General features: G+C 31.4%; 2 protein-coding genes across 2 annotated transcripts in view; both read left to right on the top strand.

Moving 5' to 3' along the window:
• Positions 1 to 24,328, top strand: part of LOC113395851 (leucine-rich repeat-containing G-protein coupled receptor 5) — a 563,150-nt gene that overhangs the window by 18,920 nt on the left and 519,902 nt on the right. The gene's annotated exons all lie outside the window — the stretch shown is intronic.
• On the top strand, positions 16,855 to 19,463 carry LOC113395803 (serine/arginine-rich splicing factor 4-like). The gene is made up of 3 exons (XM_064220647.1): positions 16,855 to 17,054; positions 18,320 to 18,552; positions 19,124 to 19,463. Exons 1-3 carry the CDS (start codon positions 16,924 to 16,926, stop codon positions 19,438 to 19,440), a joined length of 681 nt encoding a protein of 226 aa, XP_064076717.1. The 5' UTR covers positions 16,855 to 16,923; the 3' UTR covers positions 19,441 to 19,463.

Below are 24,328 nucleotides of genomic sequence, written 5' to 3'. Positions count from 1 at the left end.
AGCACCACATTAGCGACAGAGTCAGCAATAACGCTCGGATCATCCGGCGGGAAACAAATCTGCCCCCATGGGTAAGATGCAAAGAAAGAAACCATCCCATATTACGCGCAACCGAGTCTAAGTCAAGTAGGTCTAAGTAAGTCTCTCAGTGATTATTCCCCGGTCAAGCCGGTCCATTCGGCTGCAACCTGAAGGTATGCAGCGTGTCTACCACTAGCAAATCACTAGTAAATATATTATTACAATATTTCACGTGTGAGATACGAAAGGAGTTCTTATAGAATGGTACGAATATTTCAGTATTAAAGGGTAAAGAGTAAAATATAATAAAACTTAAATAAAAAACAAAAATTCGCTGTATTCTTTCACTGATTATTCTCAGTTCTAAAGTTTTTATTTCCGATCCGGTGGTAGATTTGATTAGACAATAAATCTTCTTGAATATAAATTTTCACTTTGTCTTTAACAGAACTTATGCACAATATAGAACTTTCGATTAATTCTATTTTTAGAAGATTTACGACAACTATTAGTAACTCTTGGAGTTACGACCTTTGATACAATGTAAAGTAATTCGAGTTAAGACCTTTGATAAAACTTCCACAATAGTGACGTAAAGACATTGATTTCCACAATCGCAACGACGATTTCCACTTAATAAGATTTCACAAGCGAATATAAGAAAGTAACATTCATTATTCTTTTCTGGCAATCTATTAGGGTCACGATAAACGCGGGTCGAGTTAAAATAAATTGATTTTATTCAAATTTCCATTAAGGCACTCGAGTCGTTTGGATTGCTGGGCCATGTCTTGTTACTTCCAACCGTTGTTGTATGAAGTTTTGGACGATATGAATTTGTTTACTCTTTGAATAATTCAAAACTGATGCTAGTAAAAATAAGCTAAAATACGTTTTATTTTTGCTGTCAAGCGATAGGAACAATTATGTCGTTAGAAGTATTTAAAACGGAAGTTAAAAAAACTATGTCATACCATTAAGTCCGTCATCATCTGAGACTGTATCCAATATTACGGAACTGGTTATAGGCCTGATTCACGCGCAGTTTTACCGTCGTATTTGTTCCTAATTTTATCTGTGCCTTAGAAAACTCTTCAAAATCAGTCGTTATAAAAACACAAGCAAGACAATACTTTTTGTATAAATTTGGCTCCTCGTCTAATTTTAACATCCAATAGTGAAGTCGATAAATAATTGAAAACGCTAAATATAACACAATTTCCATTCCACTTCGTTGATCGCTGAAATCTCAGCGCTTGTAATTGAAAAGTTTTCTAGCTCTGAGATGTAAAGTGATTTATAAGACAGACGAATGGCCGCTGATGGCCTTTTTTACTCATTCCGAATCTCGTTATCCCAGCACAAAGTTATTTTAAATTGTCTCGTTTGTTTTAATTTTAAAAAGGATTGAAAGATTTGAGATAGGCGTGTTGTGGTAAAATTCTGTGAAACTGCTAGCGTTGGTACATATTATATATTAATGTTTGGATATAGTAGGCATAAAATGCTGAGACGCTGACCTATTGGTGAGAATGCGTTCATTTTAACCGATGATTGGGGTTTCAAACCCAGCACCACTGAATTTTCAAATGCTTAATTTTTTTTATAATTCATCTCGTGCTTAGCGGTGAAGGAAAACTTCTATTGTCTACTGTCACATATGACGTGTCCAACCCGCATTGGAGCAGCGTAGTTAAGTTAGATTCAATCTTTCACTTTAACGGAAGAGAAGGCCTTAATTGCCTGCATGACCTTAAAATAATTAAAGGAAAATATATATGAATTTGCATAATTCCAATATTTGTTTATATACATTATATTTTCCAAAATTTTTATTGATACTAAAGCTCGTTAATAGCATAAAATCAGTAAATAAATAATAGAGAGATATATAATAATATATCTATTATTCGTATATAGATATACGTATGTATATATCTATAAAAAGGTCTAAATAAAGGAACACACGGTCTAATTATACATATATATGTATATCTTCGTTATATCTTCGCTCATAGAAATCAGCTTAATAAAAGGTACATTCCATCCTTTGGACCGTCATCTGTGGGCAAGTTGGAATCAAATATGCCTGTAATATCAGTGACTCACGTACCTGATTTTATTGATAGAATAATAGCAAATTGAACACTTCGGATTTCCAGAATCAGAAAGGTAATTATCAATTAGTCGTTGATTGATTTTTCAGGACAATTTCGAATTGGATTAGGAAATATTAAAGTCTCTCAGATAAATTTTTTATTTTTTTTATATTATTTTATATCTGAGATACTTGCATAAAATATTATAGTTTAATTTTTTTTCACAGAAGATAATGAGTTTCCCCAGCAGCGGGTATTTTTAGGCAATTAGTTATTAGACTGTCTTACGTTTTTAAGTAAGAGTATCGTTTGATTTTCCTAAAATCGGCTGAAAAGTATAATGATTTCTTGAAACCAAAGTTGGCTTCTCGATACTTTGTCAGCGCAAAACAACAATATTAAATATTTTGGGGTAAAATCTCTGATGTTATTTTATTTTCGTCCCCTGCGGTGAATTTTGACATTTCTCTTTACAGAAAAGTTTTCCTGTAGAGAAAAATGCCCATAACAAATTATTGTGTAATACAAGTAGCGGTCCCCGGACTAATGAGCTATTTCTTTTAGACAATAAAAGTAAACACAAATTCTAAATAAAGCCAAGCTAAAATTAAATCAGTAAAGATCAAAATAAAATAAATTTAATTCATAAATAATACGAACTTTTAAATATATTCATTTAATTCGCGTGCTTCGTAACTTCGCGCGTAAATCACTGATATCAGCTTTATTAAAATAATTTACAGTTAAAATCAACTTCGTGGGCAATTTAATATTTTACGACCGACATTTGTTTTTAATAATTATTATAAAAACAAGTTCAGTTTATATGTTTACTACGAGTAGTATTAATTATTGTTTGGTTATAAGTAGCATTATACTTCTTCAGAAAAAAAGGACGGTTAAGAATGAAAATAAGTGGTAATAGCTAAAGGTAAAAAGGTCATAAGATCACTGTTGAAGATCTTTGTTGTCCGTCTGTCCATTTGTCTGTCTGTATGTTTGTCAAGATCCCTTTGCTCAGGAACGCATAGATATAAACTTGAGTTAAGCCTACGCTAAGTTAAGTCTATGCTATCAAAAGATATCGCCTTTTATTTTAATTTATTAGCAAAACTACATACAAATACATATCATTTACAAGAACAAGTGCTATCCGACTAGATGCAGTACAGCATGCAAAAATATAAAAGAAAAATGAAGTCTATTCGCTTCAGTAAACATTGCAGACAAATTAATTCATTGCGAAAAATAAAATTAAGAGATCCTAACAAATGTTGATTTAAAATAAAAAAAAAAACGTTAAAAAGTAAGTAAATAATACGATAAAATGAATTCAGTTAAGATTAAAATACATTTAGTGTCATACATCATGTTTGTGTCTGCAATGTGATCCAGATAGTACTTTAACTTAATACGAGTAATAGAACAGCAACTTTATGTCAACTACAAGTTTAAACAGTTGTTTTTTTTTTTCAATCTTGACAGATCAATAGAGCAAAAGAAAAATTTAAACGTATTAAGAAATTTTATATTAAAGAGGACACAGTAAATACGATTTGAGACTAATTTTTAATGAAATCATAATTTTAAATGAACATAATGTTATTATTATTATTTTTTTCTTTTTTTATTATGTAATAGGTAGGCGCGTCGGCAAATGGGCCACCTGATCTTAAGTGGTAACCATCGCCCATAAATATTAGCGCTGTTAAAAATATTAACCATCCCTTACTTCGCCAAAGCGCTACTATCCTTGGGAACTAAGATGTTATATCCCTTGGGTCTGTAGTTACACTGGCTCACTCACGCTTACCGAAACCGTAACATAACAATACCAAGTATTTGGCTTAGCGCAGAATATATGATGAGTGGATGGTACCAACCCAGACGGGCTTGCACAAAGTCTTACCACCCAAGTAAATAAAGACATTACGAAAGAAGAATTTATTTATTATTACATAATATAAGTACTAGCGTCCGGCCCTTTTTTATTTATATTATTATCCTTTTATGAAGCGTTTACACGCGATGACGCTGGTGTAAATTAGTATTGCAATAAAAAACAATGATAATACAAAATATCTAATAGGAAATTACTCGGTGAGCAATCTGTTGCCGCCGTATTCCAAAAACTTGTTGAAATCATCGTACAATTGATACTTGTTGCTGACATCTGGTCTTTCTAATTAAACCAGCGATTAATACGAAAAAAATAGAAGAAAATGACGCAAGTTGTAAGAACGAAATTACTTTTTTACGGCTTCTTGGTTGTGTTATGATTTATCGTTGCGGTGGGCCCGGTAATGCGCCGTTGTTATCCATCATCGTGTAGGGTGACAAGGGTTTTCAGGGCAACGGGGACAAGTTCAAGTTAGCTATAACTAGTATACTGATTCATCGTTTAAAATATATAAAATTCTTGCTGACCGACGTAGTGGTGTTACTTGGCTTCCAGTCCTATTAGAAAACCTGTGTTAATAGCTAATACGACGTAAAAACTCATAAGTTTTCCGTAAAATTCCAATTTTCTCCGCGTTTTTCTTATTTTTAATTTCCGTAAGAATTTTCTACAAAGTAAAGGAAAACTTGAACAAAAAATTAATGAAATCGGTAGGTGTTCTCAATGACGCGACAAAGGGAAATAGGGATTAATTTTTATATAACTAATATTATTATTATTATTTTATAAAATAAGTAGGCGGATAGGCAAATGTACCATCTGACGATAAGTGGTCATCACCGTCCATAGATATTAACGCTTTATGAACTACTAACTTAGCCTCCTTACATCGCCAATGCACCACCAACCTTAGGAACTAAGATGTTGTCCCTTGTGCCTGTAGTTACACTGGCTCACTCACACTTGAAATCAGTCGATACGATCCCTAATTAACTCATTTATGTGGATATGACGTAAAACTAACGTATTTGTCTCAGGTAATAATTCGTGTTAATGGTTTAATAGGTAATGTTATTATAAATTTATTTATATTATCTTATATGTTGCCATGATGATGATGAGTACAGAGACTAATTAAACTAGAACTGTGTATTTATAAGCATTTACTATTCTTTACACTCCCGTAACTCGATTTAAAATAGACATATTTACAGTGCTTATGTATATATTATATTTTATCTGTTTGTTGTTTAATTATATCTGTAATGTTCTTTAAGTAAGGAGAAAGATTCATGATTTTGATACTCATAATATTTGTACGCTTATGTTGGCTTATGCTTACTGCATAGTGCCAATAACTGCTTTACAGGCCAGAGTATATGGCCTAAGGTATTAACAGGATTATTTTTTAGTATGGCATAGTTTGGCGGACGAGCACATGAGCCACCTGATGGTAAGTGGTCACCACCGCCCACAGACAATGGCGCTGTAGGAAATATTAACCATTCCTTACATCGCCAATGCACCTACAGCCTTGAGAACTAAGATGTTATGTCCCTTGTACCTCTAGTTACACTGGCTCACTTACTCTTCAAACCGGAACACAACAATACTAAGTACTGCTGTTTAGCGGTAGAATATCTGATGAGTGGGTGGTACCTACCCAGACGGGTTTGCATAAATATATAATAGATTCTAGGAAGCGTACAAAATACTCCTGTCAAATATCAAAATAATAAATAAAGGAGGATACAGATAATGAGATCATAGTTGATAACTGTATCAGCTTCGGAATTAAACGATCACCTCTTAGCTTTTTTTTGCCATTGAATTTGTTTTAGAAACAATTACAAATTGACACTAAAAACTGGTCAGCTTCTTTCGATCTTAAACTTCTCAGGTCAGGGTATTTTCTTTTCCGAATCGGATGTAGTTTTTAATTTGGCAATCAATGAGTTAGTGTTATATATTTATAAAGGATTTTGTTCAGATTCAGGACTAACGGTTTTAGATATTTTCTGAGGCACGGCGAAAATTGTCAACTTCCAACCTGCTAGTAAAAAAATCTTGAAGATAAAATTTAATTAGTTTTTCATGGACTGACCCGGGAATTAAATTCAGGACTTCAGGATCCATATCCTTCTAAGCTAACGGACCACCAATACAGTTACAACAAGCAACATGTGAATAATTTAATTATTAATACACGTATTGATTCCGATAAGTGTTTGTGGTCACCCTACAGCTGCTTTGCCATTAATTAATATTAATTGCGGTATTATTGTTATGATTTATAGCGACGGGTTTGATTAGTAAAATACATATCAAATGGTTTAATATGACTAGTTACAGCGATGTTAAACGCCGGCTCGCATTCAACATACTAAATTTGCTTTTGAAAATGCATCAATTTATTTTTGAAAACGCCTATATCCGATATACCTATAATTTTTTAGGCATATTTCATATTTGATTATTTAGTATGTTTATTGATAGCGAGTATTCCTTGCCCGCTCTAATTTTATCTATAGGCGTTAAAAATATGCTCAAATTAATACCTATTAATAATAAATTAATATTTACTTAATAAAATCATACAATGCATGACACACAACGCACAGCTTAAACTAATGGGTCTACCAGGATGAAATATTGCACTGGAATTCCTCGTGGAACGTAAATTAGCAGTAAGAGAGGATTTTTCAAAATTAATTTCCTATGGGGGTTAAATGGGGGTTGTATGGAAATCGGTATTTTAGATTTTTTTAATATGTTAAGGATATTGGTAAAAGTGGCTTTGGAAATCACCTAAGAGGGTGGAATTCATTTTATTTCGTCACTATTGAAAATTTGAAATATGGAAATCGGTTTTTAAACTTATGTTTATGCGAGACAGCCGATATAGCGTTTCTGAAAATGAATTACCCAATAGGGTAAAAGTAGGGATGATATTTTCTATAGAAATTCGTGTTTCGATGTTAGAAATATGGAAATTGGTGTTTAGGCATCTGCTTCGGAGTAAAAAACCGTCGGGAGTTTGGAGTAAAAAAGATTACTTTTGATAACATTTTTTAATAGAGTAAAGTTTGGAATAGAAATTAGTTGGAAATTCTTCAGTTTAGAATATTCTTTATTAATATAGTAAATCGATGTTTAGGTATCTGTGATTTTTGATACCCATCCTATAAATGAGATTAAACAGGGGATGAAAGTTTATATGGCCTATTATTAGACTTCATTTTAACCGAGTTAAAATGTCAACAAAAATACTAATAAGTACTCAAGGAAATGCGTTGGTTTCTGAATAATGTTTCCGATGTTTATGTTACATTATATCCCATCAGGTACACGTCCAGACTAACGATTAAATAAAAAAAGGTTTATACTCGATAAAATACTTATAAAGTTAAGAAAAAAAACGTTGAGATAGAAATATATTTATAGAATAATAGTTTAATTGTATTTAATTTACCAACTCATATAAGTTTGTGAAAAAGAGCGGTAATCGAATTTCTTGCCAGTTCTTCTCGGTCTAAGAATAAGTCAAACAGAATATACATTCCGAACCGGTGCTTTGACATTAAAATCAATACTTTAATAAAACGATTCAAAGTGCATTTATGACTTATGAGCTTATTTAAGAATATTATTTTGACTTTCAATTGTGATTTAGGACGCTAACACTTCATGGCGGTAGAATGATGATTATTGTTATTCGAAGGTAAATAATTATAATTGTTGAACTTATTCTTTGAATAAGTTTTTTTTTTAAATCGGAACCGACACTAATTTTTTTTTTTTCACTTACTATTTAGTGTCTGTGATCTTTAGTACATATACTCTAATGTCGCGTTTCAATTATCCTTCTTGAAAAGGCGAAGAAAAATACATGAAAGTTGAATGTTCATATAATAAATAAAATGTTATCTTAACATCGTAATCGAATTTTATTTAATTAAAATACCCTTGTTCAAAATTAAGTTACAAGAGGTGTTTTTATGTTATTAATCTTTGTTGTATTTCACAAACGAAATTAAGAAGTTAGAAAATTTGTTGAGATTTTTTTTTAGTCGCGCTCTCTTTGTTACTATTTTGACACGTGACATTAAACAAACTAAAATTATTTCGTAGCATAACGCAAGAAAAACATTAAAATAGTAAAGATATTTTATTGTTTTTTTTTAACGTTTACAGCCTCTCAATATCCTTTTATTATTTTTTAAATTTCTAATACGGATAGAGAAGGGTAGTGGTAGTCTTCTATTGGCCTATTAGTACCGAGTATTAATGTTAAGAAGTACAAAAAAACCCTAGCTTGTTAATAAAATATTTTATAAATATTAAAATTACAAATTGAATGATCACTGTAACGAAACACACGCACATAAAGCAAACATTTTCTAAACAACTAATCTATTTTCTCAGGCGTTTTCCAGATGACAAGTATAAGACAGAGAATTACTTTGCGTGTTACACGTTATAAATATTATTCTTCTGTTTTGTATAAAAACGAATTATCCTAGCAAAAGTATTCTATTAATGAATCCTCATAGTGTTTCAAGGAATCGCAATCTTTTCTAATATAAATATATTCCACGATAGTAAAGCGATGATTATAAATAAAATAAATTGTTGGAACGAAGTACTTTCTCTGTATATTATGTACTAAATAATAAAAACAATGAAATAAAATTGTTATTAAAAATCTCGTGTGAATAAAAACAATAACAAAAAAAAAGGTTTATGTATATACATATCCGTATACAAAAACAAGAGACACAAGGGGGTGAGATAAGGTCGCCTGAAGGGGGCATAACGCTCTTGCTTTCCGAAACGATTTCCGCTAGTTCACTGTACTGTAAGCCGGGTGCAAGATCTACGTCCCAATAACTTGACCGAACTGGTCCTTAGGAGCATAGGAAAAATTACGAAGCAAAGGAAAACGCGTGCGCAGATCGTGTGACTGTGTCGTTGCGCGTAGATTTATGCGGATTTATAAGCATTTGCGCACTGGATCTATCTTGAATACAGCTTAGTGCCTCGTGCGAAACCCGCTCTACGCTAAGACAAATATGTACAGACTTGATATTGACTATTGTTAAAATAATATTTTATAAATAAACAGGAGAGGACTTTCATAAGGAAGACGTTTAACGGCAATAGTTACGTCAAACAGCTTTAGTACAAACTGCGTATATACAGAATAACAACTTTACCCTTCGTCAGCAAATACTACGTGTGTTACAAGGAAAACTCTGCATGTGACGAAGTAGGTTCGTGTGTGTTTAATCTGTACTTTCATTTCATTTTAAAGCCGATGTAAGTTCATCTCGGATGCAAAGTTAAGTTTGTTTCTGTGGATAAAAGATGTTTAGCATTTGTCATGGTGGGCTCTCTTGTTAAAAGTGTGACACGGGTCCCCGACGAGGGATCATTTTGTATGAAAATATCGGTTTATATTCAAATATTTTACATTTGTCGCGATTTATAAGATTGCTGTAATGATATATTTATATTTTATGGAACGATGACCGATGAATACCTAAATAAAACGCGAGGAAAAATGAAACTATGACATTTACATAGTAATTTGTTATCATAAAATAATAAATTCGTGTACGTATTTTCATTTTGAAAGCAATTCGAAATTTGAATATGGTTCAACTTACTTTAAAAAAAAAAAACAATTATAAACATTTGCTTAATACGTATTCCAATACAATATATACGATACATTATGATTCGGTGTAAACAGATTTGCTTTTCCTTGCTTCAAGTTTAGAGGGCTTGGAAGATACAGTGTGGGAATCTTAAGTGATGATCGTGGATTTATATCCGAGTGAAAATCTGTGCTTATTTTTGTAACTTACATTAAAAACAATCAAATAATAATAAGGCTAAAGTATGGTACCCGATCACCATCCCTCTCATCATATCTTCAAAAAACATTTTGACATATTCATACATATTACAGTGTTCGTGTATAGAAAGTCATTCGAATACTAATATTTTCAATTGCTTCACATTTTCTGTAATTAAATTATGTAGAGCAAGGATTTCATTAAAATTAATGTAATTGTTAACATATCATATAAAAGAAAATGAAAGAAACGAAATATTGAATATGCAATACGCACGATGCTCAAATATATTTCGCCCCAATTTCCGGGGAAAATATATAATATGTAATTTGAATAAAATCATTCGCAATCTTTTAGGAGTACGAAGATTCAATTAGAACGAAAATTCTTTATACGCCGCGTGAATGGACCCCGCTGAAAGGACCAAACTCATGTTGAAATAAAATTAAATGTAAATAAAGCAAAAACCTAACAAATTTAATATTACATACGCCTCTCTTGTCTTGTAAAGAAATTCAAAAGAATAAGGTTTAATATCGCTCGCGTTTACATTTACAGGGTGACGTTTTAAATTAGCAGGATTGCAGGGCGGGCTTTACAAAGGCATATTCGTGTAGATCCGGGTGGAAAGTTAGTACAACACTCAGCACGTCATTAGAGGGTAGAAGTACGGCTAAGTGGCAAGTTGCTGGGGGTTGTAAGGAGCCGCGTTTTAGAAAGAATAGACAAAGAGGTGTGAACATTTCAGTTGAGACAAGTTAATGTTTGGTTATTTGAGACAATAGAGAATACATTTTAAAGTATATATGTACCTACACCGTGTATGTATATTGTATACCAATTTTTTTTTGTTATATTTTCAATATAACAACCAAAAAACATATTTGTATACACGAAAGGGACAGCAAAACATCAACATTTGTAAAGTTTCGATAACCTATTGTCTAATAGACTCTTGTTTTATTCGTACGTGTAATTGAAGTAATAAGACTAGTTACATTTTTATTAATTATTATTATTAACGTAATAAATAAAAAGTTTATTTTGAAAGTATTCGTAAAATAATAATTTGTTAAATGTGTGTTAACGCCTATTAAATCATCAATTGTTTATAATCTTAGTGTAACTTTATAATTACCATTAAAATTATCAACTAAACTTAAATTGTATAAATGAATTTTCTTACGGAAGTTTACGCTTGAACACATTACATTGTAACACTTGCTTACAAATAGATGGTTACTAAGTTGTGTTGGTGTAAAAAATCGGTTAATATCGATCTGAAAAATACTTGAGTATAAGGAAATTACTTATAATACTATGTATATAGTTGGTCAAACTATATTATATACACACATATAAAAAATGCCTATTAAAACTATGAGAACTTTAAATTTTGAGAGTAAGCACAATACGGATTTATCTATAAATGAAGTAAATATTCTAATTTATTATCGTAGAATGGAAAGAGAAAGAGAATATAAGAAAGAGATAGATACATAATATATAATGACTTAAAATTGTTTCTTGGTTATAAAGCAACGCTGTTATAGCTTTAACGTCTCACTTGAGAGTTTTGCGCCACTAAATCGTATAAACAATGAACGGATGCCTTTTAACTTAAATAGTAAAGCAAATAAAATCGACTATGTATGTGACGCCATAAACATTCATTTATGATATAAACACAAATTTTAATCGGTATTTAATATTATTTTGATCGTACCTATAGTTCTCCTTTTCAGTATTGTTACCTACAAATTTAACCCCTCTGGGGCACTAAGTACCATCACATTCGTCTCGCCTTACCCCCGTGCATTTGGATTCAACTGTTTCGTTTGGACCCTTGAAACGAGTGATTTGCTATTGAGACGACTATTGCTTTAGTTCTTATACGGGTTTTTAAGTGTCAAGATTTTGATATAGCTCTTAGAAATACAGAAATATAGAAAGTTTGAATTTTTTATTGATTTTCGTACGAAAATATGTCATTGGACCTGAAATATATCAAAATAAAAAAATGTCAAAAGTCAAGGTTGTTATTTATGCACTTAGGGTATTGTTCTATTTGATTCTAGAACAATCTTAACACATAGTTGAAGGAATAACAGAAACTCAAGTATTCTTTTGGATGTCATAGGTGGACTGACAAATGGGCCACTCGATGGTAAATGGTCACCACTGCCACTGAAATATAAACCACTCCTCACATCATCAATACGCTACTAACCTTGGGAACTAAGATGTTATGACACTCGTGCTGTAAGAACAGAAGCTCACCCTTCTAACCAGAAGTAAGTATTGCTGTTTGGCAATAGAACATATGATGAGTATCTAGTATAACCTACCCAGATGAGCGCACACATAGCCCTACCACCAAATGTTATAACATAAATTCACGACCCTCTCTTTTTTTATCTTTGTGAATCTGAAAGTTCTAAATAGAGAATCCATATAGTTTAGCATTCGCGTAAACATTTTTAAATATACTTTTTTTAAGCGGCAACCCGAATTCCCGAATTATGAGGTAACATGTCTTATAATTAAGTCATTAGCGAAAATATCAAAGCGGAGATTTTAACGAAAAAAAAAAATATCAAAATTAATAGAAATGCAGCAAGGAACGATTTCATTGCACTTTCCTATATATTCATAAAAATATAGCAATTTATTGCTGCATAAAAAGCAACTTTATCAAACACGGATAGAGTCTTAAATCGATTGGACATTTAGAAATACGTGAATATCATTTGATTATAAAATAAAATCGTGCTGAACGTGTTCTGCACATGACGGGTAGCATTTTGAGTTAATTAGTACGATTTGCGATTTTTAATGGCTCAAAACTTAGCATTCAGCAACTTTATTCATCTGAAATAAAGAGAAATGTACATACATCGATGTTCTTTTTCCAATTTCAGTAGCTCAATTAAAATCATAAGAAAAGTAAACGCTGGCCTTGGGACTTCCACGGCTGTACTTATACCCTGTACAAGATAGCTTGATCTTTTTGACAGACGGGCTAGTGATGAGAAACAGAAAATATAACATATATAACAGTCGATGGAACGATGGAATGCGTAATTCAAATTAGAATACAATTTTTTTAACTTATTTTTCTAAATACAGTTATACCAGCTAAAGAGACCCCAACCACTAGCCAAAGGAAAAACCTCCTCCTCGTTAAAGGAAAAAATTAGGAGCGTATATCATCATGCTATTCCAATGCGATAGGTGACAGATTTCAATTAATTATATGAGCTCGATATGAATTACAAATACGAATTAAGCATATAAAAAATCAGTTGTGGTGTGGTTACGTGTACTGGTTTAAAACCAGAATCTTCGGTTATGAATCCTTGAAACGTGTTAATCTCACGTATCAACTTGTCCTCCCAACATGGAAAATCAAAAATCAATAGCAGCCTGGAAGATCAAGCTAAGAATAAGATGATAAGATCCAAAGCTTCTTCTTATAAGAAGTTCCTTGTCCAGCAGTGAGTCATTAACATGCTCCAAACGCTTGAATGAATGTTAGTGCAGATATATTTCAAGCGAGCAAATATGAAGGTCTCAAATCTGTTTCAACCATGAACAAAATTGGGTAAATTCGAGAGTTTGACATCAATTGGGTTAGACTTTTGAGTCAAATCAACAAAGTGAGTGTATTTTGAGGAGCACTTGATATACGATTGCATATACGCGAATCAGATGAAATCTGACACAAATCATCTTCTGTTTAATGAAAGAACGATGATGAAAGCAAATTCTTTATTCGTTTCAGAAAGAAGTTCTGGTAAATTTTACTTGATAGCTTTGAGCAAGTCCGTCTGGTTAGATATCATAAACTCTTTGAATATTCTATCGCCAAACAGATTGCTGTTTGGCGATCACTTAGCATTGTTGTGTTCTGGTTATGAGGGTATGTAAGCCAGTGTAATTACAGGCACAAGAAACGTAATATCTTAGTTCCCATGTTTTCGCATTGAAAATTTAAGGAATGGTTCTTACGGCCTATTTTCTATGGAGAGTGGTTATCACTTACCTTCAGGTGGCCCATTTGCCCGTCAGCCCACCGATATTGTACATAAAAAATGGGCGTAATTGCGAGAGGTCAACATCGTTGATTGCAATTGTTACTCGAAGAGTTGTAAAATGTTCCATCGAACCGTGGAATCTGTGAGTTTTCTTTTGTGTATTATTTAGTTCGTTTCTTTCTTCACAGGATTTCCGTCCGTGACATTCGTTTTTAATTTTTTTATTTAATGATAATTCTAATGTAATGATTAAACAAAGTCGTCCCGTCTTTCTGTATGTCTTTACGCGATAAAGTAAATCACCGAATTAATGTTGTTATCATACGGTTTTTAAAGAACGAAGTGATTCATGATCATGGTGTAGATTTTATTGCGATTTTGTTTAAATTGGCTGAAATACAAAGATGTTGGAAAAAAAATTGCGCCGGCTGGGATATTTACCTACTGTTGCTGCGTTGGTCACTTAAACTAATATCGTTATATGCGTTACGATTGCCTTATTTTACACGTCCGCAGCCGGGACGGGTAGCTAGTTTAAATATTTTCGTCTTTTTAATACAGCCGTAAATTTCATGCCAACTTTAAGAAAGATCAATTTAAAATCCCTTAGGTTTAGTTAGCGTGGCCAAGATCTAGGCTATAGGCTGTCATAAGTATAGATATAATCATCTTATACATTTTATGGAAAATTAATTAAATTAATTTGTCCAGGGTTAATCTATGGATCGAATCTGTTTCGAATGGTCGAAAATGTTTCGATATTAATTTTATTAATAGCTGATAACATTACTGCTGAAACAGAGTTCTAATCGTATTTTTTAATTCATTGAAACAGATAGAGAGCAGTCGGTTTATTTGTTTCTGTGTTGCCAGATCTGTTTAAAATAAAAATCTTAGTTTATTCACTGATTTTGATGTTTTTGTAATTCAATCAGTGTTTTTAAAAATAAATTAATATCTATATTTGTTTAAATGTATATAAAGAATGGATATATATAATTAGCTTTGTTTTGTCTAATCTTATATAAGAATCTAAATTGGACCGAACAATAAAAAAATTGAACTCTCTCTTTCTGTACATAAATTCTCAATAATCTGTAAGTTGTTGAATAGTACTTTCAATGATAAAATCATAATTTTCGTTTCACTAAAATATAAAATATAAAAGATGCCTTCTTAATTTAAATTATTCAAATCGAAATTTTAAAATACGAAGAGATCAAATTAGGTACCAATTTTTTTTATTATAAATTTTAAATAATAAAACTATAGTCCAACGAATGAATGTAGTAACGAGAACAGCTCTTAAAATATGTAGCTTCATAGTTTTACCCCTTAAGTTGAAAGGTAGGTTCCTGTAAAAGTGTTCCGAACTATATTTTATACAAGGCGAATATGAATGAATAATATCGCTGTGAGAAAATTCTTATATTTAAATTTATAGACACGAAGTTAAAACACTAGCCTGTACCTAATAAAGTATAGTAGACCTCAATGAGTTGAAGTTGAGGAATATTAAAATATAAGAATAGACTGCGAGGAAAGTTAGGGAACGGTATTCTACTTAAAAGTTCCTTGAGTTAGAGCTAATGGAACAGGTAGCTTTACCAGTAGGTAATTCTTGTGTTCTTAATATTTATACATCGCAAATAAAATATAGTATTTTATTTAAGTAAGCTCTTAAAAGAATACAAGACAATTTCTGTATTTGCCTTATGTAGAACTTGGTGATTGGGCTTTGTACAAGCCCGTTGACAGTAGGTACCACTCAGACAGATATTCTACCGCTACTTGTGTACCGTAGTGAAGAGTGAGTGACCCAGACACAAAAGACTCTTAAAAACTCAGGTTGAAACATTGTCGATGCACGTAATGATTAATATATCTTAAAGCTCTGATGTGGGTGAAGACCACTTACCATCCGAAGGGCACTTTGTCCGTGTTTATAGATATATGTATTTAACACAAAAACAAGTTGGGATTTTTTTTCAAACATGTAATATATTTATCCCTTTTCCGTCCTTTCTAAGTTTTATTGGAACTCCGTTACAAATGGCGACTGAAAGTATTATGATAAGAGCTTATTTTAATTAGAAATATAATTATTATTGAATCCGTCGTGATACAAATAAAACTATAAGAAATGAACGTCTAAACGTAAGTTATATTATTGCCTGAACATCCCGATCATTTAAACTTAATTTCAGTTTATTTAATCTAACAAATAGTAATTGTTTCAATAAAATAAAGATGTGATAATTCGATTATATATATGTTTTCGTATCTAGAAATGACTATGTCTGTGTATCCTTCACAAACTTCGGAGGGGAGTAGTTAAAAATTTTCTTTTTTAAAGTGTTCCACAAACTCAAAACCCTCTAATGGAAGGAACCATTAAGCATTCATTGATTCCTAATTTATCTTACTTTTCGATTTTTCCTCCTTTCAAATCGCTAAGTTAATCGCGAACACTTTTTGCCTCCGAATCGATTCCAATTATAAACTGTCGTAAATCTTAAATTTATTGTTTTTGTCCCCAATTGGTTCGAACATTTAACTCCAATTTTGAATGATAAATCGTTAAATATAAGGGGCAAGTTTTATAATCGACCCAAAACTCTTATGAATATTTCATTTTCAAATATTTGCTTTAATAATTAATATATTCATTAATTCATTCATAATATTTTAAACGTTAAAGTGCTTGTATGGATGTTTGTTCCTTAATAACACTTGAAGAATGGATCACTAAAAATAAAAATAAAAATATTATTAATCTTAGCTTGTCGGAAATTTGAACTTTAATTTAAACTCTTTTCTAATCAGTCCAATCATATCCATTCCAATTATTCAAAGAGTATATCAACTTCCTACGGAACCTTTTTCAATCAAGCAATCTGTCAGATATTTTTAAAACAAAATTTGACAGTGTCGAGAGTCTAATAATAATATACAAAAATTACTTATTTGTAGCAAAATATTTGTATTTTATAATTGGTGTGTTAATGGAAGGTTATGCATATGCATATCCCTTCCCTCAAGCGCGTCCCCCAGAAATGGAGTACCCGGATCATGGTGATGGATTCGGGGAGTATTATGGTCTGGGACCTCTAAGCGGAGAGCGAACCGTTAAAAGGTGTGTTATGATCTTTTTTTATATAATAAAAATCAACATAAATATTATTTAAATAATCTCCTCAAAGCATTTTTGAATAGTCCTATTATATAATCCATTTAACGTTCCAATACGAATTTAAACACGATAGCTGATTATTAAAACTAGAATATATAGTTCATAAGTTTAACCAAATTCCTATAATTGGTGCTTCCATATGTAGGACTAGGACTGACTTAAAAAGATTTATGAAAATTGAAGGATTTTATTATGATTTCAAAGTTTGACGCACTGACAGAAAACTCAGTATGCAATATATTAGTTAATACGAATCTGCTACATAAAATGTTACATATTCGAAAGTCTATCTCTGAAATATTACTATTAAATTGAAGTTTATTAATTTATTTATGTATGTATATGTATTTGAAATTAGTTTTAACATTTATCTTGTTAAATATCTACTAGCTTTTGCCTGCGACTTTGTCCCCGTCTATATTATACTTAAATCCACAGAAGATCCAACAATGATCCCATTTCTATAGTGTTCTAATTCTACCTCCTTTTTACCCTGGGATAATTTCGGTGGTAGAAAATATTTTATGTCCTTTCTCGGAACTTAAACTGTCTCTATATCAGAATTTCGTCTAAATCGGTTTAGAGGGAGTTACATTGCCGTGCATTCAATGAAGATAAAAAACATCCTGGCAATATACCAATACGTTCTATTTCGATAACGAAACCTACACAATGTCTTGATATTATAGCCTATATTTTATTCTCTATAGGTTATTTTGAAGTTTCATTAAAATCTATTCAGTAGTTTATGCGTGTAAGAGAAACAAGCATCCGTATGTCGTCACAAACTTTAGTATTTATAATACTATAATAGGATTGATATCAGCCAAACCGCTTCGATAAAATATGATATACATTTATATATTCCAATCACAAGAGGGCAAAGCCAAATAAATTACATTAAATATCGAGTTAACACGCTATTGGTGGCTTGCTCTTGTACTTAGTTAACGGAATAGAATATAATTAAATCTGCTGTATATATTTTAATCGCTACAAAAATGGGTATTCTCTAAAATGTTATTTGAGAGTTGAGACTTAAACCCGTTAACTGAGTTTACATTTTTTTTCATTCTACCGAGAAGAACCTGCAAGAAACTCAGTAGTTACTCTTTTCCACCATTTTAATTACAGAGTATTTAAATAATATTATTTAAAAAAGCCATCATTGTTTTTTAATATACATAAAATATATTTCTTGTGTGTAGAAGCAGCCGCTCTAAACAACGTAAAGCCAGACGGGACACGAAACGTTCAAGATCGAGAAGTGTGTCTAAAACTCGCTCGCGGTCACGAACGAGATCTCGGCGCGAATCTCAATCCCGATCCCGATCCCAGTCCCGATCGAAATCCCACTCTCGAAGTCATTCTGGAAGTAAAAAAGAAATCAACTTTAAAGAGCCGGGATTTTTAGACGCATTTAGAGTTTTGTATCTGACACGTAAGTGTATATATTGTTATTTTATTTGTACACGTCTTTTGTCTATGTAATTGTCTATATATTTGTTGGTACATAAATAAATAAATAAATAAATATAATATTATATACATATTTAATAAGCAATACAAGCAACCGTCGGCAGACGTCGTCCTGCTTGACTATGTATTACATAAATACTGTTAGTATACTAAAGCCTCCGAAAAATGTGCCTTTTCTCGTAAAAGTATTTTTTTGTAAATTGTTATAGTATTATTTTTAGTTTGATGTAACAAAGCATACTGTTTGAACGTTTTTCTTTTAATTTGCGTTACTTATTTTAATATAAAATTTATGACGGTGAGTAAATTATTATTTAAATTTATGCCGATAAACTCTTGCGTATAATAATTGGTCGTGTTGATTAATTATTCGTATGGCATTCGTCGAAATCGATGTTTACATGTTTTCCATTTACGCTTTTGTAATAATATATCTTGCTATTATTGAATCGATATATATTTTTTTTTCTATGAAATAGTAAGAACATTATTATAATTATTATCTTTGTAATGTAGATTTTTCTACGTTCCAGCCAGCAAACATAAAAAAAACAATTCGAAATATCTAACAACCAAAAAGCGACAAGATCGTATTCAGGAAATCCTAAAGAGTGACGGTTTAGGGTCGAAGCGTTGGCTCTTCTATCCCCGGTCCCGGAACCAAGTAGAAACCGATCCGATCTCAGAGCCGGGATCGCGGGATAGCTGTGACCAAAGGGTTAAAGTCGACGGTGAATTCTTCAGGAAGTATAAGAGAAGTAAGCGAGTGGACGTCGACGCGCCAATAGCGAAGCTGAAAAGATGGGAGGTTATTTTATATAAGAAGCTAGGTTTTATACAGGCTGTATAACTTTGTGGTGTAATAAAGTTTTCGTTTACATTCATTGTTTTTATTGTCTATTATTGAAATATATTCTCCGGCGTTTATTGTGGATCCGTTTGGGATACATTTTTAATTTAATAAAAGAATTTGAATTTCACAAATGTGTAAATTATGATTATTGTTCAAAAAAAATAATTATTTATTCAATATTGATCATTATGTATATAATGTATATGGTTCATTTACATTTTATACTTATGACTTTTTGAAGTTTAATTTCATTCATACTGTTTTATTATGTTTAGACATTGTTAAAATCCTCAAATAAAACTGAGCTATTTTATGAGGATTTCAGCATTTTATTTTAAAGTCTTGCACGATACACCCTATAAAAAGTAGATTTTAACTCTAATAATTTTTATTTCAACTCTAACAAAAATACACGGCAAGCGATAAATTTAAACATTAGCTTGCTTGGAGCAGGAGTAATGGTCCGGTTGGAGCACGGGGAAGTTTTAAATTAGTACCGAATCGTGGGGTTATCGCGCGGAAAATTGACGCGTGGGAAAAACTGAGTTCCAGGATAGTTTTACCGGTGAACTTGCAAGTTCAGCGCACTTGGTAAATAGGTTTTAAATGGATTATACTTGTATTGCTTGCTTGCGTTTTAGTTCTGATTACGAATTCTGCAGGATAATCACATATGATGTTGCAAATTATGTTCAGTCAAGTATTTACTATATTTTCGTTACATAAACCATTTTTTTTTTTAAATTTTAATTCAGTCTATTTACTTTTTTTAAAAATTAACCAGATTGGATTTAAGTTTTAAAACGTTTTAACGTCTAAACTCTTTTAATATGGCTCCTACTTTCTTTTATTAACAATTTTGTGGTTAAAATTATTAAGTATTTTTTTAACTCGAGTTTCAGTATTTACATACTAAGACTAACGTATCAAAACGATTCTATTGTTGGATATTTATTTATATATTTATGATAAAATGTATAATTATAATATATGTTTATATTAATATTACAAAGGTAAATTGACTTTTTAATGACGTATAGATAGGTGAACTGGATAACAATATATAGTTTATATAAAATATAAAAGCTAGGTAATATAAATCATATTTTATATGGAGTGAAGATTAAAAATACAACTATATTTAAATTAAAAAGAAAACTAAGTTTAATGAATACATAGTAAATTAATTTGGGTATTTATTAATATTATTTATACCATAGCCAATGTGCCAATGGACCTTACCATCAAGTAACCAGTCCGCGTACAAACATTATGAAAAAATGTTACCAAATTTATTTATATTTTTTATTTTTTTTTTATAAATATTATGATAGTATTATTATGGTTAAAAGTTTCGAATGTTTTTATTCTAGATTTAAATATCGATTGCGTCATTTGATGTTGTGACGTATTTATTATAGAACTACTCAATCACTCACTATAAATGCTCGGCATGCATTAGCATGAGTGACGCTCATACTTAAAAGATTTCTTAGTGTGCGTGAGATGACTAATGTAAGAATAAAGACAGCGACAAAAAAAGGTAGATTATATTTGTAAACGCACGCCGAAACGTTTCTGTACATTTAACGTGAAGGGACGCGTCTTCGTGAGTGAACAGATCCATAACATGTATGAAAAGTTGTTTCGTTAAGATGAACTGTTATCATACTTTATTACAATTGCGTTCTGCACATCCATTGTTTCTCCGCGTTTTTGAAGATCGAGCTCTACCAAAAAGTTTTTTGTCTCCCAGAATAACGCTGTTTCTCCTTCGAGTAAAACTCACTGAATAGAAAAACGATAGTTTCCAAAAAACTAATACAACGGTTCATAGAGGTACTTCATGTGGCTGATATTAAACTATTATGCACGTAATGGATATGATATTAAAGTGCTGACATATTTTCGTTTGTTAGAATATTATACCGTTGGCAAAAAAAAAAGTTTATTTGAAATATTTTCTATATTTGAAATAAAAGGCTTAGCTCGTTATTATTTGATTATGTTTTTGATAAATAAGACTAAATCCTAAACAGGAAGAATTTTTGGAAACTAATTATGTGTTTATTAATCATACTTATAATATTTTGACATGTACACAAATGTCAAAGTACCACTTGAGAAACTTCTAGAAGCCTAAAATTTTCAAAGATCGGCATTTCTCAAAGTCCGGCAACGTACCTGCAAGCTCCCCGGTGTTACAGATGTCCATGGGTGGTGGTAGTCAGTTTCCTGTGTTCAGTGGAGTCTCCTGCTCATTTGCCACCTATACTATAAAATAAACTAGAAATGTTGATGTAACTTTATAAGTTAGATAGACATTTTTGCCTTTGACTTAGCTTCAGGCCTCTCAGTCCTCAAAAAGGAGTTTCAAAGCCATTAACCACGTGACATCATAAAATATTTGTAAAATTCTATAGCTTGTAAAGTCATAAGACCCAGATTGATAGTATTATGTAAAAAACAATACGTAAGTCGATTATATTTTCAGCAAAAATATCCTACATCTGGACAAAGGCCTCTTTTCGTGAGTATTTGGAGCCTTAATTTATCTTTCTCTTCGCGGTGGATATACAAGTAACATAATTTCATCAGAAATACTAAACAAGTTTAATATTATTAAAAAAACACTAATGTAATATTATTAATAAATTAATAATAAAGTTGAATATTTTTTTTGTCAACTCCACAGCGTCTTCGAGCACACCACTCAGCCTCGGCAGTTTTATGTCATGTACACACCAAACGATGCCTTGCTGTTTTAGCCCGTTTAATTCAAAATTTATGTTTTAAACTTTGCTCACCCGACGATACTAAAATTCATTTCCATTTTATTATAATATGTTACTTAGGCGTATGATATTACGCTGCGCTGTGATAGTGTAGTTTTAATTAATTCTAGTGTGAATATTTAATTTTAAGTGGCAATATACGCGGACTTGGTGCCACGTCTTACGGCTTTTGGAGCCAGAATTGCATAAGCGGTGTGATGTTAAATCATACTTTAGAACTAGTCCCGTACTTACACAATACAAAGTTTGTAATTTTTTTTAAATTAGTGCACGGGCAAAGGCACGTTGCGGAATTTCATACCGGCAATTCATAATTAATAAATTTATTATTTATAAGTCAGTTTAGTTAAACGCAACGTGTGTTCTCATTTGCATTATAAATAATAAATCATATATCAATATAAAACATTTTATATTATGAATGCCGAATAGCGAAAGGTAAATAATAGCCTGTATTGATTTGGTGTTGTCAATAATATGGGAATAAGTTCACAGATTTATTTATTTATACACATTATTAATTATAAAAACTCTTTGGTGAAAAATCATATAATTTACTCTATTAAGGTATTAAGATAACATTTAAATACAAAATTTTGTTGTTAAGTATAAAAATGTAGGTTGATTTATATCAATAATTCACCAAAATCGGTTCAGTAGTTAAGCCGTGAAAGCATAACGAACAGACTTACTTTGAAATTTATATTATTATAGATTATATTTTTCAAAGTTTTAGTTAATTTTCAAGAATTATAGTTTGAAGATTCTTTTGGGTTACATTTACAAACAGCATACGTACACATTTAAAACTTCGTATGTTATATCATCTGTGTTCTATACGTGCGTGATTTCTTTGCGGATGGTTCTTTAGCACATTGAAATGTTGGAAGTATGTATAAGACTTTGTGTACGAAGCCAAGCGTGGGTCTGAAGTCTACATACGCCAATTAGTGAGGGAAGTTAGATTGTGTATTATGTCTAGTTTCTAGTTGTTGTGTTTAACATGCTATGACAGTTGATTTATGAACATATTATTAGTTTATTTGATGTGACTTAGCCAAGATGGCACGGTGTTTAGATCCCGTGAATCTTATCCAAAGTTTGCGGGTGCAAAAGAATGGGTAGTACCTACCGAGACGGACTTGCACCAAATCCTACCATCAAGTAAAACTCATTTTAAAAATAAATATGCTTACTACTGTCTTATTAGTTTCCTAAATAAACGCAATCATTTATTCAATAATCTCCATAATGAAATCAAAGTATTCGCTATTTTATTTCTATAACTATATATTTAACAATTTATGTTAATATAGTTATTTTATGCCATCATGACAGAATGTTTTCATGTAAATATTTTGACTTAACGCGTGCGCTGTCGTTATAATTTTATTTCTACCCTCATGTTTCTTTGCTCAAGGGAACGGGGAGTCTGGGTTTATTTAGGGTTAAGCAAGATGTTGGAAAACCTGTAATTAATCATATAGTTCAATCTCAAATTGAACGATAGCAGTAAATACATACTTAAACTTATTTAAAAAGATATGTTTTATTTTATTTTAATGGCTTGCTTCTGACTTGCTTGTAAATCTGCAAATCCCGAAGCTCGGAAAAAAGGCCATTGAAAAAATATAGGATTAAATAATCTGTCAAAATTATTTTCCGAAGCATCTGTAATTAAGTTGTGTTTACAATCCCAAACCTCAGAAAGCTGCGTGATCTTAACCTTCGTCTGGAAACTTCCGTTCCTTTTATATCAGAATGGATATGTATCATCGGCGTACGAGACTAACACTAACTAACATGAGACACGTCATCATCATAGTCACTTAATTTATATTAACATATTTTATGATCTTTTGCATTTTATAAAATGATATCACGCCGTGTTTCTTTTAAAATTGACTTTCTACTAAAAATATATTTTTTAATGTGAGTGATGTGAAATTCCAGCTTTAAAACATGAAATAACTCCTCTCATCCTCGTAGAAAACCCACGAGGACGTCGTGGAGCTATAGCAATTCTTAATAAATGGGTTATTTAACGCAAAAAGCTTATTTTAAATCGAACTAATAAATCCTGAGATTAA

This window comes from Vanessa tameamea, chromosome 4 (assembly GCF_037043105.1).
Source record: "Vanessa tameamea isolate UH-Manoa-2023 chromosome 4, ilVanTame1 primary haplotype, whole genome shotgun sequence".
Lineage (NCBI taxonomy): Eukaryota > Metazoa > Arthropoda > Insecta > Lepidoptera > Nymphalidae > Vanessa > Vanessa tameamea.
This window is presented reverse-complemented; position numbering and strand designations above follow the sequence as displayed.

Excerpts from the sequence above, each read along its gene's own strand:
- LOC113395803 (XM_064220647.1), top strand. The coding sequence starts at position 16,924 with ATGGAAGGTTATGCATATGCATATCCCTTCCCTCAAGCGCGTCCCCCA. Across the intron at positions 17,055-18,319 it reads GGAGAGCGAACCGTTAAAAG|AAGCAGCCGCTCTAAACAAC; the intron begins GTGTGTTATGAT and ends TCTTGTGTGTAG. Across the intron at positions 18,553-19,123 it reads TAGAGTTTTGTATCTGACAC|CCAGCAAACATAAAAAAAAC; the intron begins GTAAGTGTATAT and ends TCTACGTTCCAG.